General features: G+C 41.5%; 1 protein-coding gene and 1 long non-coding RNA gene across 6 annotated transcripts in view; one reads left to right on the top strand and one right to left on the bottom strand.

The window, feature by feature from the left end:
- The window catches only part of arhgef12a (Rho guanine nucleotide exchange factor (GEF) 12a), a 47,428-nt gene extending 31,884 nt beyond the window's left edge, over positions 1-15,544 (top strand). For 4 of the 5 annotated variants that reach the window (XM_086035729.1, XM_086035727.1, XM_086035728.1 and 1 more), the window contains 31 exons: positions 364-468; positions 631-762; positions 921-1,019; positions 1,142-1,252; positions 1,333-1,431; positions 1,538-1,580; positions 1,858-1,963; positions 2,051-2,188; positions 2,290-2,322; positions 2,755-2,869; positions 2,951-3,056; positions 3,130-3,333; positions 3,410-3,548; positions 4,111-4,143; positions 4,221-4,372; positions 5,207-5,353; positions 5,425-5,510; positions 6,061-6,186; positions 6,309-6,423; positions 6,813-6,913; positions 7,011-7,088; positions 7,744-7,819; positions 7,892-8,059; positions 8,145-8,232; positions 8,449-8,526; positions 8,605-8,699; positions 8,777-8,968; positions 9,734-9,964; positions 10,603-10,826; positions 10,894-10,966; positions 11,852-15,544. In XM_086035729.1, the coding sequence (XP_085891855.1) occupies positions 364-468; positions 631-762; positions 921-1,019; positions 1,142-1,252; positions 1,333-1,431; positions 1,538-1,580; positions 1,858-1,963; positions 2,051-2,188; positions 2,290-2,322; positions 2,755-2,869; positions 2,951-3,056; positions 3,130-3,333; positions 3,410-3,548; positions 4,111-4,143; positions 4,221-4,372; positions 5,207-5,353; positions 5,425-5,510; positions 6,061-6,186; positions 6,309-6,423; positions 6,813-6,913; positions 7,011-7,088; positions 7,744-7,819; positions 7,892-8,059; positions 8,145-8,232; positions 8,449-8,526; positions 8,605-8,699; positions 8,777-8,968; positions 9,734-9,964; positions 10,603-10,826; positions 10,894-10,966; positions 11,852-11,862 (3,504 nt within the window). In that variant the 3' untranslated portion in view covers positions 11,863-15,544. The remainder of the gene's footprint in view (positions 1-363; positions 469-630; positions 763-920; positions 1,020-1,141; positions 1,253-1,332; positions 1,432-1,537; positions 1,581-1,857; positions 1,964-2,050; positions 2,189-2,289; positions 2,323-2,754; positions 2,870-2,950; positions 3,057-3,129; positions 3,334-3,409; positions 3,549-4,110; positions 4,144-4,220; positions 4,373-5,206; positions 5,354-5,424; positions 5,511-6,060; positions 6,187-6,308; positions 6,424-6,812; positions 6,914-7,010; positions 7,089-7,743; positions 7,820-7,891; positions 8,060-8,144; positions 8,233-8,448; positions 8,527-8,604; positions 8,700-8,776; positions 8,969-9,733; positions 9,965-10,602; positions 10,827-10,893; positions 10,967-11,851) is intronic. The other variant, XM_086035726.1, reaches the window with a different exon arrangement.
- Positions 10,073-12,729, bottom strand: LOC147144927 (uncharacterized). Its single transcript, XR_015087457.1, has 2 exons — positions 12,435-12,729; positions 10,073-12,092 (listed from the first exon to the last, which is right to left on the bottom strand). It is a non-coding gene; the product is annotated as an uncharacterized LOC147144927 (long non-coding RNA).
- Positions 15,545-16,848: the final 1,304 nt, after the last annotated feature.

The raw sequence follows: 16,848 nt of genomic DNA, 5'->3' as shown, positions 1-16,848 counted from the left end.
TTGGTTACTGGCCTGAATATATGCAGTAGAGTACCAACAATTTTGTATTAAATATTATGTATTTAATTTTTCCACATGAATTATATTCAGTTTTTTTTTTTAATTAAGTGCAGCCAGCTATTGGCACCACCTGTTAAGTTTTCCTGAAAAAAAAAAAAGACTAACTTGAGGCACAGCATTCATTCAGTCCACTGTTGAGTATAGTTTGTTACTCACTGTGTCTTATGGTCTAAATTGTTGTGTTGTGTGTCTTATTAAATATCAAGCACAGCCTTTCTGTGGAATTTTTAAAGACGTTTCAGTGTGTATCCTGCTGTGATGTTTTTCATGTATTCACAAACAATTTTCTCTGTGGATATTTAGGAGGCTGCTCCAGGTGGAGATGCAGATGATGGTAGCATGTTTGAGACTGAGCGCACTCTCGCAGCGGGAGACCAAAGTGCTGACTTGTCCTGGAGCGGCACACCTGTAAGTTGCTCCCACTGACTACACTAAAAAATAACAACAGTGGAAACATTGTCTTTGAAATGATGCAGCACCTCTCTTCTTCATCCTGATTTCAATACCTCAATGTGTATTATTCGGGTTGATTGTGATTGTGAGTGTAAGGTTATGTGTCACTACCTACAGATTTCTGGATTTGGACTCATCTCTCCAGAGAGTTTTTGCCAGAGGGAGTTGTCCTGTCCAAGTCCAAAGAGCACACTCAGGAACAGCTTCAACTCCTGCCACTCCCCAGAGACAGAGGATGCCACTGATGTGGTACTAATACTTTGAATCTCCGCTATTCCCCCGCTTCTTTGAGCCTCATTGTGATTTTCGGACCCGTTTAAGTGCAATATAATGTCCACCTGGACTTTGGTCAGAAAATTCTTAAAAGAAAACACTAATTCTACAATGTAAAACTGTGTTGCCCCCAGGACTCTCTGTCTCCCACCACCGTCAGCAGTCCCTCCTCTCGTCTCATCTCACATATCATTGGAGCTGAGGACGATTACTTTGATTCTGACCAAGAACAGGTCTATTACTATGTTTCCATTCATCCCTTTTGTAACTGCTGCCCTACAGTGAATAGATGCTATTACATCTTATTACTGTACGTGTCTGTTTTGACATCAGTGTCCATGCCTTCCTTTTGCAGACAAATGGCCAGTGTAACCGCTTTACCAGCATTGAGCAGCTCAAGTCTCGGCCCGCCCACCTCGCAGCCTTCATGCATCACGTCATATCTCAATTCGATCCGGCCCCGGTGGTATGACCCTCATCACATTTTGTTTTGATTTAGTCGAAGCTCTTTGTTTGTGTTATTCATTCATTATCTCGTGTCCCTAGCTGTGCTACCTCTATGCTGACTTATACAAGCAAACCAACTCCAAAGAGACCAGACGGGTGTTCATGGACCTCCATACCTTTTTCATTGATCGGGGAGCAGTAAGCACTGACCTTATTCTTCACAGTGAACACAGGCAGAAAATGATGATGCAGTTTGACTATTGCTATCATCACGAATATTAAACAGTTGTCCTTTTTCTCTCAGCATTTGAAAGTGGCAGTTCCGGAATCCATTTCTGCCGATCTTGGTCAGTTTTTCTGCATTCTCTTTGTTTCTAGTCAAGTATAAATGGTGCTCTATATTTGTTCTTTAACTTTAAGTACTTTGGCTGTTTTAATTCAAGACTACACGTGGTCATCTGAAGTGTTTTGCATCTGCCGCAATGCACACTTCCCACTTAAGTGCCTATAAGTGAAAAAGCTAGAAATGCATTTATTTATTTATTTTACTTGAATTGCCTCTTATGTTCACATATCAGAATATGTTGATTAGGCCTTCAATATGTGAAATGCACGTGTTTGCAGATCGGCGGCGGACAGAATTGATCCCAGAGGAAATAAACAGACAACATGTTCAAACGCTGCAGGATTCTTTGCTCCCTGACATCCAGAAGAACCTTGAGGATTTCAGGTAGACTTGGTTCAGATATTGATGTATTTTCCTGAGATTTTTATCAACCCACCCACATTACATAACATTGCATGTTTGTACATCTAGACAAAAGCGCAGTATGGGCCTAACTGTTGCTGAAGTGGAGCTGGGCAGGCTGGACCAAGAACGTGTGAGAGATCGTGTCACCCTGGAGCGGGAACGCTCTTATGCTGAAAACATCATAACCAAGATCGAGGACGTTCTGTAAGTGAAGAAATTAACACAGCGAAATGAAAGCTCATAAGACTTGAAAATAAACATTTGTGTGAACTCAATGAGACGCTCAGCAATATTTGTCTTTTTAGGGTTACTGCTCAGACAACAGAAGAGGAGAAGTGGTAAGATGATTGAAATTATTGGACCATTCACCTATATATTGTATGAATTAATGTATTAACAGGATCACTTATGGTTTAAACTATCTGTGTACTAATGCAGTTCATATTGTCATTATTTCAACGCTGGCATTGCAGTAGCCGTTTGGATGAGATTTAAAAAAAAAAAAGTACAAAGTACAAAGCATCACTTGCTTATTTCAACGATTTAAAAGGAGGACTTGAACAGGCGATAGATACAATATGTTTAGATTAAATAATTAAAAAATGTTAATAATTGAAACTGTCGCTTGTCCACCATATGTTAGAAACGTTTCCCAGATGGCATGCTGTGACATATGGTGTAATATTGGCCCGTGATCTCTTTGTATTATGTTGTTTTCTATGGCATAAGCTCCTCAGTAGGCTGGGTTCAATGTTTTTTCCCCTCTTCAGCACTACTATGCAGTATGTCATTTATACATACATGAAGCACCTTGGTGTGAGGGTCAAGGAACCTCGCAGCCTGGAGTCAAAACGGGTCCGGATCAACTTTCTTCCTAAAATTAAGGTATTCTCAATACTTAGTCTTAACAGTGCTCTTTATTTCACCATCCTGACTTTTTATTTCGCTGTATATATTCCTTAATAGAAAAGCATTAAGACAGAAAAGGATGGCGAAGAGAAGGTGAAAAAGCCCAGGTTTCCTAGTATCCTCGGCCCTCAGCGTCGGCCAAGCCGCATTGAAGCAGCATCAGGTGAGCTATTAAGAATCACAAGCTCACTTCAGAAGGCCTTTGAGATTCTGATTGCCTTCCTCTTTGCACAAAGTGGGCAAAGCCCTTGACGGTCGGCCCAAACCCCAGAAGCAATTGTCTCAGCCTAGTATTGGGGCCAGCGAGCAAATGGATGGGAGTCGTTTAAGGAGCAGCCAATCCAGCGAGGGCTCTGAGCTCACACACCCTGCATCTGTCACCACCTCATCCCCAAACAGCACCTCCTACAGCTCTGATGCTAGCCGAGACACAGACTCAGGTAAACTAGCGAATCAGTGAGTTTGAATAGAGGGAATGAGTGAGATTTTGTTTATAAAATCTTTCTTGACGTTCAGGTGGGACTCCAACTTCAGGCCCCACTAGGCTGAGCGACGGTCTTCAGTCTGACCCCCTCGATGGTTTGCCGTACCCTGCATCGCACTTTGACCTTTACAGCCTGGATCAACTCCAAGAGGATGACAGAGAAACTGACAGGTGCCTGAACATTAAAATATTAGCATCAGTTAGCATCTTACTATCAACACTCAGATTTGCAGTTGATCAAGGGTTGAAACGATTAATTGAATACTTCAATTTAAAAAACCGAAGTCTAAGCTAAATTTGTGCTTCAAAGCTTGGCAGTTATCATTTTTGTTGGCATGATGGCAATGAGCCAGGAGGGGGAAAGAGTCTGTAAAAAAATAGGGCGAATGTAAAAAAAAAATTGGGATCATGTCACACCTAAATAAGATAAAGAGCAACATCTAATGCTAAGTTGAACTGACAAACATACCACAACAGCACGTCTACAATGGCCAACACAAGATACTGATGTTTTAGTATAGTCTACATGTTTGAGCAAATGTGTTTTGTTAGAATGTATGATGCCAACTACGCCCGCCCGCAAGTGTTCGATTATAGACATCGCCGCTGGTGCAGTGTCAATGACTTTATTGAACAAACATTAACAAAATAAACACGTAATAAGCACAGTCATGTACGAGCTGTTAGGCTGCTGTCACTTGATCACTCTCACATCTCTCTGTTAATGTTGTAGAACCCACGAGGGAACACCAAAGTCTATCAGAAGGTGAGGTTATGTTTCTTGGTGTTATTAACCAAAATCCAGAAGTCCTGCAGCGAACGGTCCAATTTTTTTTCTGCAAGGCTCGAGGGATTGTGTCCTACCGATGTCCAGAGCGAGGACGACCAGGGAACAGACTCAGAACACGACCCCCTCAACTGGCAGCAGCTGGTGGGACGTGAGGTTCTGGCAGGTCTCAGGCCTCTTGAAATCAAGAGACAGGAAGTTATCAATGGTGAGGGGATAGTATCATAAATACATTGAATCTATAGATCAAACAAACATAATATTGAACTTTGGAGGATTAAATAAAATAAACATTAGGAAATAGAATTTAGTTTTCCGCTTTTGTTAATGAGCCATTTCTGTATTTGTTTTTTTCCCCCTACTTGTCCGTCACAGAAATCCCTGCTTTATCGGGGGAATTTATGGATTTGACAGCTTTTTACATTAAAATAACTACTGTACAGTGTTGAAAACATAAATATTGATTAAACAGAAATACAATGTTATTAGGTACATGAAATAATGACCATTCATAAAGTCTTGCAGGATTTTCATTATCTTAGACTCTGATTGGCAAATGGTAACATCACCCATTCTTGGACAGAGCACTCAACCCCTCCTGCACATGCTCCGGGAAGGACCGAGTCAAGCGACTGTTTTATTGTGACCATTTTATTTCTGTTCCCTCTCAGCATAACGACTGGCTATGAAACGCCATGCATTGGCAATTACTGCCATCTAGGGGCATTCACAGTGCACAGCACTTATCAATACTGTACAGCATTTTCTATCAAACGTGTTTGTAAATTTTTATCATGTTCTCAAATGTTTCACTGTACAGACAGTGTTAAAAGTAAAATATTGTAATTCTTAATATCAAAGTGTCAAAATGGGTTAACCTCTGTAAAATCTGTTGATAAATTCCATTATTCTGTCTATCATTATTGTTGACCACATGAGCATTTTACATATTGCAAAAGTATAAGAAACCGTGAATGCAACCTAGACCAAGTAGCATATGTCCTATTTATTTTCTTAATTAACATTTACTTTGGGTTTCCAGAGCTGTTTTACACGGAGCGTGCGCACGTGCGGATGCTGAGAGTTTTGGATCACGTCTTCTACCAGAAGCTTTCAAAAGATGCCATCCTGCCTCCTCCCGACATTAAAAACATCTTCGCCAACTTGGAAGAAATTCTACAGCTACATGGTACGCTTACACGCACACTCAAGCGCACGTGCGCACACACTCTGCCTAATTGCTTCTGCTTTTCAATTCAGTTTCCATTTTGGAGCAAATGGCAGCCGTTCGGAAACGAAACGAGTCGTCAGTCATTGATCAGATAGGAGATGACTTGCTCTCCTGGGTGAGTACATTTCTTCAAGCTGAAATTACATTTCTGTTTCACAGAAGTACTGATAGGATGAAATTGCTTGAAGGCAAAACATTTTTTTTTTTAAACTCTCACATGTGGTCATTGTGACAGGTTGAGTATTCAGTAACATGACTATTGGATTTGTTTTCCTTCGTTGTTTAATATTTAAATTGTGTTTTAGGAAAAAAAAAACATCTTAGCCAGAAGTAACGCTACAGCAGTGAATGCTCAATGGAAGCTCCTTTCTCGATCAGTGGTCATGTCAAACGATGCCCCACATTCGGCTGACTTAACCGCATCACCAAATGAGCGCTACATAAATGTCTCTACAGGGCATAAGTAGGCTAAACGCTCGCCCCGAGGGCTTAGTCTACATTTAAGATGTCTCAGCCATGAGAACTTAAACCCGGCCCCCTTCTGAGAGTTTCTGTTCAATGTGGAGGTTAAACACGGTCCCCCTGGTAACTGCCCCTGACCAACATTAACGGAGCCACTGTGTGTCTGTATTTTCCCCTTCCCATCTTGGTGTTGGCATTTACAGTTCAGTGGTGGAGAGGAGGAGAAAATCAAACAGGCCGTGGGGACGTTCTGCAGTAATCAGCCGTTTGCTCTGGAGATCATCAAGACCAAGCAGAAGAAAGACTCACGCTTCATTTCATTCATCCAGGTAACAAACTGACATTATCCGGTTATTGTAAACAAAGAGGAGGCTTTCAGTGTGAATGCTCTCAATTATTCACGCAGTCATTTAAATTCCGTGTGCTATAATGGACCTGGTGTGCTTCTCAGGAGGCGCAAAGTAACCGATTGTGCCGACGGCTGCAGCTGAAGGACATTATTCCTGTCGAGATGCTGAGGTTCACCAAGTACCCACTGCTGCTTGACAACATCTCCAAGTACACAGGTAAATCCCATGTGGCTCTCTGACCGCCTTAAGAATGTCACTGTAGAGCACATTCTTGGTGGCACTGCTCATATTCAAGCCAAGCTTTGTATGGCAACATGCCAATGATTAGTGAATTACAGATGGCAGATTATCATTTTAATGGTCCAGGAGCAGCGGTGCACAATTTAACAAATGTCTCACTCATTATTTCATGTCATCACCTCCCTCCCACCCATGTTCATTGCAGTACAGGTCTCACACTGAGAAAGTACCAACGATAAAGTATAAAAATGTTTTATGCTCTTGTAGTGCCCAACTGTTTTATTTATATTGGGTTAATGGATGGCGGGAGTATAAATTTGCCGGAGAGGGCCTTATTTCTCCGCTAATGCCATATTATTTTTTAGATGATGCAGTGGAGAAGGACAAAGTTAAGCAGGCAGCCGACTGCTGTCGAAAGATCCTCAATCATGTCAACCAGGCTGTAAAGGAATCAGAAGACAAGCAGGTGTGGATTTTTTTCCCCCAGTCATCAGATGTATTCAGCTTGTGGCTTTTTCTTTAAGAGAGAAAAAAAATGGTGTTTTATTTTCCCCCTACTGCAGAGGCTAGAAGACTATCAGAGAAGACTGGACCTGTCTTCTCTTAAGCAGACGGACAACCCAATGATCTTGGAGCTAAAGGTGACATGGCAGTATGAGCCTTTTTACCTTTAATAACCCTTATCTGGGTGCTTAGGTCAAAATGAACTCCTTGCTATAAGGCTGGAGAACATCATTCCTCTCTGCCTATCGAAATAAGAACGTGTTAAAACACTGGAGGGAGCACAGGTAAGGATTATGATCAGGACTGTCTCCATAACAAACATAACATAACAAAGCTGCGCAACTTCTTCACAACAACTGTGCGGCTGTTGGTCTCCTCATTAGGCGCTGCTGTTGTGGTTTGGTTTGAATTTGGATCACACTATTGGTTTATGAACAATAGCATGCAAAATAGTAACTGTTTTTCTTTTATCCAGATGGAAGAATTGAGGCATTTATATGGGGAGAGGCACTAATTTGTTTCAAGCGAATGACACAACCAGCAGTTGATTGAAAGATGACATCTATTAGAATAGAGGCCAATGTTCGAATAAAAACATTATACTGTTACTGGTACATTATGAATATCATGCTCATATTCAAAAAGTTATTAATGTGCTACAATAATTTTTATGCTGTAAATATGTTCAGTTACTTCAAGGAGTGCCCCATAAGGAATTGAAGCAAACAAAGCCGTGTTTTATGGATACTGTTAAATACTAATCCCCCTATACTTCTGTTGTGCTCCTATCAGAACCTGGATCTAACCAAGAAAACAATGGTGCATGAGGGGCCGCTGTCATGGAAAGTGAACAAGGACAAGATCATTGGTTTGTCATCTAAATATATAAAAACACACATTTTGGTCTGTCAACTGATCTGTCTTGTCTGTGTCCTCTCAGAGCTGTACACTCTCCTGTTGGAGGACATCCTGGTCCTGCTCCAGAAACAAGATGAGCGTCTCATCCTCAAGTGTCACAGCAAGAACTTAGCGGGCACCGCCGACACCAAGCACATCTTCAGCCCCATCATCAAACTCAACACTGTGCTTGTGCGCTCTGTGGCTACAGGTTAGCTCGCATCCGGCCTCTCGCAGTATACATGGATGCTCCCAGAGCGACCTTCAATATCACTTTTCTACTTCTCTCCTGCCAGACAACAAGTCCTTCTTCGTGCTCTCCATGTCTGACAATGGTGCACAGATCTATGAGCTGATGGCATCCACAGTCTCGGATCAGAGAACGTACGACACCTTTTGATAGATCTTTGGCTTCTCTGTCCTTATCAGTTAGTGTCCACACACAGTCACCTCCAGGGCTACAGTCGAATATCATCTACCTCAACTTGCATCTTAAAAAAAGAGCCTTAGAATGTGTTTGTTTATTTATATATTCATTTTTACAAACAATTAATTGTTTATTGTTTAAGGCTGATGTGCTTTTTTCTTTCCATCCACCAGGTGGCAGAATTTGATCACGCAAAGAGCCGAAGCCATGAAAGTCAAACCCCACAGCGTCATACCTTTGCCTCAGACAGAGTATGTCTGTTCATATACTTAAAGCCTTCCTCAATTTGTATTCTAAATGTTTCTAATGCGGCCTTATTTGTTTGTCAGTGGGGAGCGAGATGGAGGGGATATCATCACAGCTGGCGTCTCTAGACTGAGTAAAGACCCAGACCGCACATCCACTGGCAGCACTCAGTCCACAGGTGACCGGGCTCACAACCTTCTTTCACAGCATTACTGTACTCCTTTGGATAAAGCTTATCTCTGGCTATCTTCTCAGATAAAGAAAGCAGCCCGGCTGTGAGGCGTGTAAATCCGAGCCCCCTACCCGCTAACAATCCTTTTGAGGACGGGAAAGCGGAGGAGGAGGAAGGTTTTGTGGACCCTGAGCTTCCATACCAAGGGGCTGAAGATGGCAGCGCAGATTCCTTTAATGTGTTTCCCTCTAGAGCAGATGAAGCACTGAAAACATGTAAGGACACACAAAGATTCTGCCTTTACCAATGTAATACTTGTGTTTTAATTCACGAGTATTTGGGGGGGTATGCCGTGTGCTTTTTGGGGTAGCTGCCGTGCACTTGCGACGCAGCTTCGGCTCCCGGAAGGGTTGCGTGCAGTACGCACACGTTCATGCTTCTTCCGCACGGCTAACGAGGAATCAAAATTTGCACCAACATTCTAAAGTCTGAACGATTCCGGTCATGTATTTTGAACATCTGACAGACCACACGCTAACAATTTCGTCCAGTCTCGTCTCGTCAAGGAAAACTCATATAAATCACGTTGTATTTTAGTCACCAAAGAGCCGCATTTAGCTCGTCATCGCCCCCTTATCGTCACGAAAAAAAGGGGGGCGTTAACGTAATAATTTCGTCATCGTTGACGAAAACAACACTGATATAATTCAGTAGCATTATGCTTTCAGCTACATCCTATTTATGTAATGTCAGCATAACAAATTTATCAATCTAATTGATATTTCATATTAAAGCAGCCAGATGCATACATTCAATATCTTGTTCTGTGGTTTCACTGGTACACTTTTGTGGTGTCATCACCCAAAAAAGTGTTTAAAAAAAAACACACCCTTTTGATGAAATCAGAAGAGATTTGCAATTTTGTGTCATGTTTTTCAGAACATTGTGGTTGAGGTCAAATTGGTATGCCTTTGCGTTTGGAGGTTGCACTCAGTACAATATTGATTAGCTTGTAACTAAAATGACTCTTCTCTTGACAGTGTCAGCGTTGAAGCAGGTGTTGGTTACGCAACTCATGTCGCAGGAGGCTGCGGAGAGAACCAAGCGCTCCACAGGAGCTCGCCTCCTCAGGACCACCTCACTGAGGACGCCCATAGAGAAACGCGTGATGGTCCACAACGGCTCGGAGAGGAACAACTCCCAGACAGAGGACCCCACGCAGGACTTGGGCTCAGGCGACACAGGCTTCTTTGACTCCCCCGAGGATTATGGTGAGTGTTCTCGTCCAATGAAGAAGCGCTAGCTCTGGTGACTGCGAACTTCATAACAGGCAGCAGTTTGGCACATGGTGAAATAGTCTTCAAAAAAGAGGCCAAGCGTTTGCTTCCAGCTGTTTATTGCCACTCCCAGTTCAAGTTTAATGGACAATTAAACATGAAACAGAGTTGCATTCTTTGTTAGGACTGGACCATTAATTGAATTCAAGTCAAGCTTGCTCTTTAGTAGAACTCAATTTTCAAATCGCGAAGGCTGCAATTTTGGGGGAAAATACTACTACATTTGCTTAGTCAGTAGGCTTTATTCATAGCTCTATTCTATTCACGCTTTATTCATACACATTGAAATAATGCATCAAATCATGATGCGCTACCAGGTTGATTTTTTGCATTCTATTTACTTTGTTTTTATAAAGGACAGCACTGTAGTGCGCTAGTTTTCTTAACGAAAACAAGTTCTTTTTTGTTGTTCGTTTTTTTGGGGCGGGGGGCTGGAATGTTTTGGCATTTCCATTCATTTCAATGGGGTCAATTGATTGGGGGGATTATTTATTTATTTTTTGGTCACAAGCCTAGTCCCGACACGACTGACACTTATGTCAAGGTACCACTGTCCTTTCATTCTTTCTCAGCAGGATTTTTAGTCCTGGAAGGATACGGCGGGCCAGGGGAGAGCAGCACTGACGACGACATGTCGCCCGCCGGGAAGCAGCTGAGCGCGTCTCAAGGCTGCGCTGCCGACTCGGGCATCAATCTGAGGTTCTCCTCGGCATCGCATGCCGGCAGTCTCTCATCTTTTAGCAGACAAGTCCTGTCTCACCTGCGAAACCTTCAGGCTAACCTCAACCATCTGAAGGTAACCATTAATCACCATACAAAAGATATTTACTTTGGTCCATCTCACCATTCATCTTTTCTTCCAGGAGGTTGAAGCAAAGTACAATAATCTTCGCCAGAGGCCGGAGAGATCAACCACACACTCGGATGGAAACAAAGGTATCTTGACTGATGCTAGCAGTTATTTTAGTTAATTTTTATTTACAGTAAATGAATGCAAACACATTTACCAGAGGTGGCCATTTTACAAAATTTTGCTGGTCCGTCATTCGTCAGTCCGTAATTTTTCTGGACGAACTGAGTTTTAATCGTCAGTTATTTAAGTCCATCAGACGTTCGTTCAGTCGGTCCCCCCAAAAAACGTCTGAAAAGCGGCCGCTCACCAGTGACGGACATACAGTCCGTCAATGACAGACTGGCGGACCGGGCCGTCACTGACGGACGGGGTTAGTGCCAATTACACTGACGAATGAAAAACCCACTTCAGTTATTCGTCAGTTGTCAGCAAAACGGGACGGATCTGTCCGTTAGTCTGACGGAATGCCCACCTCTGATATTTACAGTCTGTCAAGCGCATGCCAAATGAACAGGTGGTACTGTAAACCGAGAACATTGAGGACATTTTATGTAAGGGGGGGCCGTTCGTTTTTTTAAAGCCATTTTGGTCTGATAGTTGGTAACATTGAAACAATCTGGTTGAGATACAATTGCAGAAAATAACACTTCTCGAAATTTGGGGCCTTGAATTTAGTAATGCCGTGATAACTAGACTCACATAGGTGGGCATTCGTCCATGCTTTGCTATGAGTTCTCGTCCATATTTCTTGGATTCATTTCCAATGAGGGGTGAGGATTGGACTCCGCCAAGGCTGCCCGATTCTGTTAAGTTTTATGGACAGAATTTCTAGGCGCAGCCGAGGCGTTGAGGGGGGTCCAGTTTGGTGGCCTCAGTATTGCATCTCTGCCTTTTGCAGATGACGTGGTACTGTTGGCTTCTTCAAACATGCATTTGTCTCTCTGCTCATTGCATCTTTCTTTCCCCAGAGAAAAGATAGTGGACGTCTCAGCTGCACCTTCTGTCTCGGGGGGCCCAAAGAGTTGTAGTTCTGCTACCACCTTTGTGTGTGCGTGTCCTGGACATGGTGAACCTTCTATAAGCTTGTCCTCTCACTGCTGAGATCCCCCCCTCCTATTTGTTGCTACCGCGAACAAGAGACTTAAAAGGGGCTGAGTCGCCTCCCCATCAGCACAAGGCAATCACCCATCTTTCCACCTTTACACCCACCTGCAAGAAAGAGAACTTATACCAAAATGTACAAAGAAATGTGGGTTTATATACAGCACATATATATATACATAAGTCTATGTATATATATATATTTAGATATATGAAACACAAAGCAAGAAAAGGAAAAATTTAAGGTAATGTATTAAGATTTTTTTTTATCCCAAGATGTATTTATTTTACTTTTGTTTGGTTCTTTTTTTTTTTTTTTTTAAAGAAAGTGTTTCCTGCATTGCGTGCATGCTGTTGCTACTTTGGCCGCATCTCCTTCCTTTTTCTTTCTTTTTATCTTTCTTTCTTTTTCTGTCACACAGGCTTGGTGTGAGTGTTGTCAAGGCTCACCCCGCTTGCAGTGTAGTCTCACTGAAAGAGGCCCTTATATAGCACCCCGTCTGGTCTTCAAAACGGAGGTTTTCACACAAGTTCTTGTGTGGCGGTGAACTAGAATGAAGAGTCACCAGGCTCTGATCTGGTCCTGTTGCCTTCTTCCTCCGCTTAGTCGCCCCGTTATGGATGTGCTCGTCTTCTTTTTCCCCCTCCGTTCCTTCCTTCCCTCTATGTGTTGTTCTTGGTCATCCTGCCTGCGCGTGTCTTGCCTCTTCCTCAAGGAGGGCCCCACCCCTCTTCCTAACTGCCTGCTATCTGTCTCCTCTAATCCTGTCATGAAGTTCAACATGTACTGTACCACGATCATGTTGGAAGGTTATGCATAACTTTAATAAATGGTGCCATGACCCATTCAAAAGGAAATGACGCAGTGTTTACAACGCACATTTTGATCTTTTAGAACAGCAACTGTGGAGAGCCAGTTCTGTTTTTTTTATACAGGTACATACAGTGAGTACGGAAAGTATTCAGAGTAGACCAATTGAAATTGTTCACTTTGTGTCAATGCAGTCATTTGCCCAAATCAAAAAAGTTCATTTTATGGATTTGGGGATCCTCTGCCCTTCTTCCTTGCAGATCCTCTCCAATTCTGTCAGGTTGGATGGTGAACGTTGGCGGACAGCCAGCCATTTTAGGGTCTCTCTAGAGATGTCAATCGGGTTTAGGTCACGGCTCTTTCTTGGCCAGTCAAGAACGGTCACAGAGTTGTTCTGAAGCCACTCCTTTGTTATTTTTAGACGTGTGCTTTGGGTCATTGGACTTTTGAAAGGTGAACCTGCAGTCGAAGAGGTTTTCCTCCAGGATGATATCTCTGTACTTGGCCGCATCCATTCCGCGGGTCATCAACACCATTCATAACAAACAATATGATCAAATCAAACAATGTATATAAATAAACCCCTTTTTTTGGCTAAAAGACAAAGACTGAAGGGTGCTCGGTTTTCTCTTGCGGGACAGGAGCAGGCGCAAAGTGCAATGATATAAGTTAAAATGTATGACTTAAATAACCGGATAGAGTTGATGGATCTTATATAATCAGGTAAACTATTCCAGTCAAATGGAACTTTATATCTGAAAGCACGTCATCCAATATCCTTCCTTGGTATGGGAGCGTGAAAGAAAAGGCACTCAGTATTTCTTAAAACTATACATTGCATTGTGAGGATGTAAGTATTGTTTTAAATAAGGAATATTAAAGAAATAGCATTTAAAGATAAACTGCAGCCAATGAGAATATCTTCTGTGTTTTGGCGTAAACCAATCAAGTGATTCATACATAGTACAATGACGTGTTGTATAGGGAGACCTCAGAACAACTTTAGCAAGACTATTATAAACGATATTAAGAGGATAAAGATTGGACTTTGAGGTGTTTTGATACACCACTGTCTGCATAATCTAAAACTGGAAATAATAATTGTGAAACTATTCTTTTCCTCACCTGAAAGCGAAAACAATTGAACGGTAGACAATTCTCAGGCTGCAGTTTAACTTTTGCACAACTGAATCAATATGACATTTAAAAGAAAGCTGAGGGTCAAGCAAAACGCCCACATATTTATATTCCTGTGTTTTCTCAAGGAAAGAGCCATCAAGAAACGTAATTGACAATGGAAGAAAATTTGCTCTTAAATAAAAGAGCATACTATAGGATTTTTTCTTATTGAGAACCAGCTTGTTTTGGTGGAATGATTTTTGTACTAAATTAAAGTCTCCCTCAAATATGCACTGAATTTGTGAAACTTGTGGTTTGGAGCAGTAAATAACGGTATCATCTGCACATAACAGGGTATGACAGTCCAAAGCAAATTTTAGGCAAACCATTAATAAAAAATAGAGAAGAGGAGCGGCCCCAAAGAGGAACCCTGTGGTACACCCCTCCCAATAGTAACAAACTCAGACTGACTGCCGTGATAAGAAACACACTGCTGCCTGTTATGCCGGTTAGAAGTTCAGTTCTTATGTCAAAACCAAGATTATTAGTCTTGATTTCATTTGATCAAGCTCGTTATGACGGCAGAACATTGATCCTGTTCATTTTGAATGGGGTTTAATACGAAATAAGATATGTTTTGTGGGTGCATTGACTGTTTTCCTTAAATTTTGATAAAATTTTTTCCAAATAGACTGAATGTCATTCAAAAAAACAGTCAACTTTTTCATTTGAGTTGACCGTAGAAAGTGAGAGCAGCTTTTACATCACAAGAATCAATCGTAAAACTGGAGGATGCCTGGTGGGCTTAAAAGGACATCCAGTGCAAGATATCCTTTTGACCTCATTACTAACTTTCTTCATATTGTCTGCTGTTGCTGTATCATAAAAAGACTGCTATTGATTTGGCATTGTGTGTAATAGAAGACGCTTGAATTGGCTGACTAGAAGGTCATGTTTTTATGGTGCAACTGGTTTTCTTGAAATGAGCATGAGTGAAACAGCAGCAGCACAGTGGTTTAGTGCAGTGTGACCAGACTATGGCCTGGTGGCCATTTTATAACTTGCATCTTTCATTTTTCTGTATGTGGCCCAGTCACCTTCTCGTTGTGGCGTTGGCATGGTCTCTCTCTGCATACGTGGGTACTCGGGCTTCCTTGCTTCTATATTCCAAAAACATGCATGTTTGGTTCATCAAAAAAGAACCCAAATTGTGGGCACTGGCCCTGTTTTTGGGTTAAATGGTTAAACCACAAACCCCCCCAAAATTCCATTTGTTCTTTGGGTTATTCATTGGACCTAACTTTTTGGGTTAAATAAATGACCCAAAAAATTGTCAGTCCCTTTTGACCCAATTTGTTTTTTTTTACCCAAATATTTTTGGTGTGTGCGCCCTGCAATTAACTGATGACCACTACAGGGTGTGAACTCGAATTATGCCAGCTCGCTTTGGCTCAAATGAGTACACGCAATAGCAGATGTATGGATGGAGTGAAATGGAATGTTAGAAATTGCCGACAGGTGGCACTCTTTCTCTTCAGAAAATGAGTTACCTACCCCGTTTAATTTTTTTTAAGTAACTATTGATTTTCCGTGTATAGTCTCTTGCCAATTAAATGGGATGTATCCTTGATTAGACTGTGTGTGCGTGTGGTACACAAACACCCATTCTATTTATTACGGGCAATATTCCATGGTGTATCTGCTTTTCCACCAATTTCCATCAACCTGACTGTGGACTCTGCTGCTTCTGTGGAAACAGGAAGAGAAGACAATGCAGATGAAGACCAGGTATAAATGTGAGAGAGTGGGTTAAGACTAAAGGCAGTCCTAGCTTGATTGAATGGCACAATGTGCGAGACCTCCCTTTGGCACCCACTCTCGAAAATAACACTGGTATTTACATTTTCATCAGATGCAAGTAAACTTTTCTGGACGATTTTTTTTGCGCTGATTCCAAACCTGACCTTTTTTTCTCTAGCACGTCAGGTTTTATAATTACAATTTTCACTATTCACGGCATGAGGTTCACTATATGGTTATTGTTGTGGTTATCGTTTGCAAAAACAAATACCTTGAAAAATAACTGTTTTTGTTTTACTTAGTCTTAAGCCAAGGCTTGGGTCTAAAACTAGATTTTGCACAATAGATAGAATCTGAATCGAGATTCGTTTGGAACCGTATTTTAAATGAGAAATCCACATCGGAATCGTTCAAATTCAACCCAGCAGACAGTGTTTGAAATGTGAAACAATAGATTCTGCGATTAAATGGTCTTGTCAGTCATTTATAAGTCACTGATAAAAACTTTGATTTTCTCAACTATTCAAGTTTATTAGGCCTGTCATGATGTATACCGATACATGATTAGATATTTCATCCAATTTGCGTTACTTTTGACACAGATGTTTTAAGAGTGTAAGACCATAAAAAATAAAACAAAAAAGCCACTCAACAGCTCCATCTAAGTATTTTATTTGTTAATTTTTTGGTGTTATAATTTAAAATAGTCAATTACTCAATATATATATATATATATATATATATATATATATATATATATATATATATATATATATATATATATATATATATATATATATCAGCCTGTGAGTACTCAGACCATACGCCGCACACTTCATCAAATTGCTCTGTATGGCTGACGCCCCAGAAAGAAGCCTCTTCTAAAGGCTTTCCACAAGAAAGCCCGCCAAAACAAAGTCAAAGTCAACAAAGGCCATGGCTTACTGGAAAAAATATCCTTTGGTCTGACGAGACAAAGATGAATTTATTTGGCTCAGATAGTGTGAAGCATGTGTGGCGGCAACCAGGTGAGGACTACAAAGATGTTTGTGTCGTGCCTACAGTCAAGCATGGTGGTGCGAATGTCATGGTTTGGGGCTGCATGAGTGCAGCTGGAGTTGGGAAGTTGCATTT

The sequence above is a fragment of the Filicampus tigris genome, chromosome 7 (genome assembly GCF_054856515.1).
Source record: "Filicampus tigris isolate MCC_2025a chromosome 7, RoL_Ftig_1.0, whole genome shotgun sequence".
NCBI lineage: Eukaryota > Metazoa > Chordata > Actinopteri > Syngnathiformes > Syngnathidae > Filicampus > Filicampus tigris.
The sequence above is the reverse complement of the archived record's forward strand: the minus strand, read 5'-3'. Positions and strand labels throughout refer to the sequence as shown.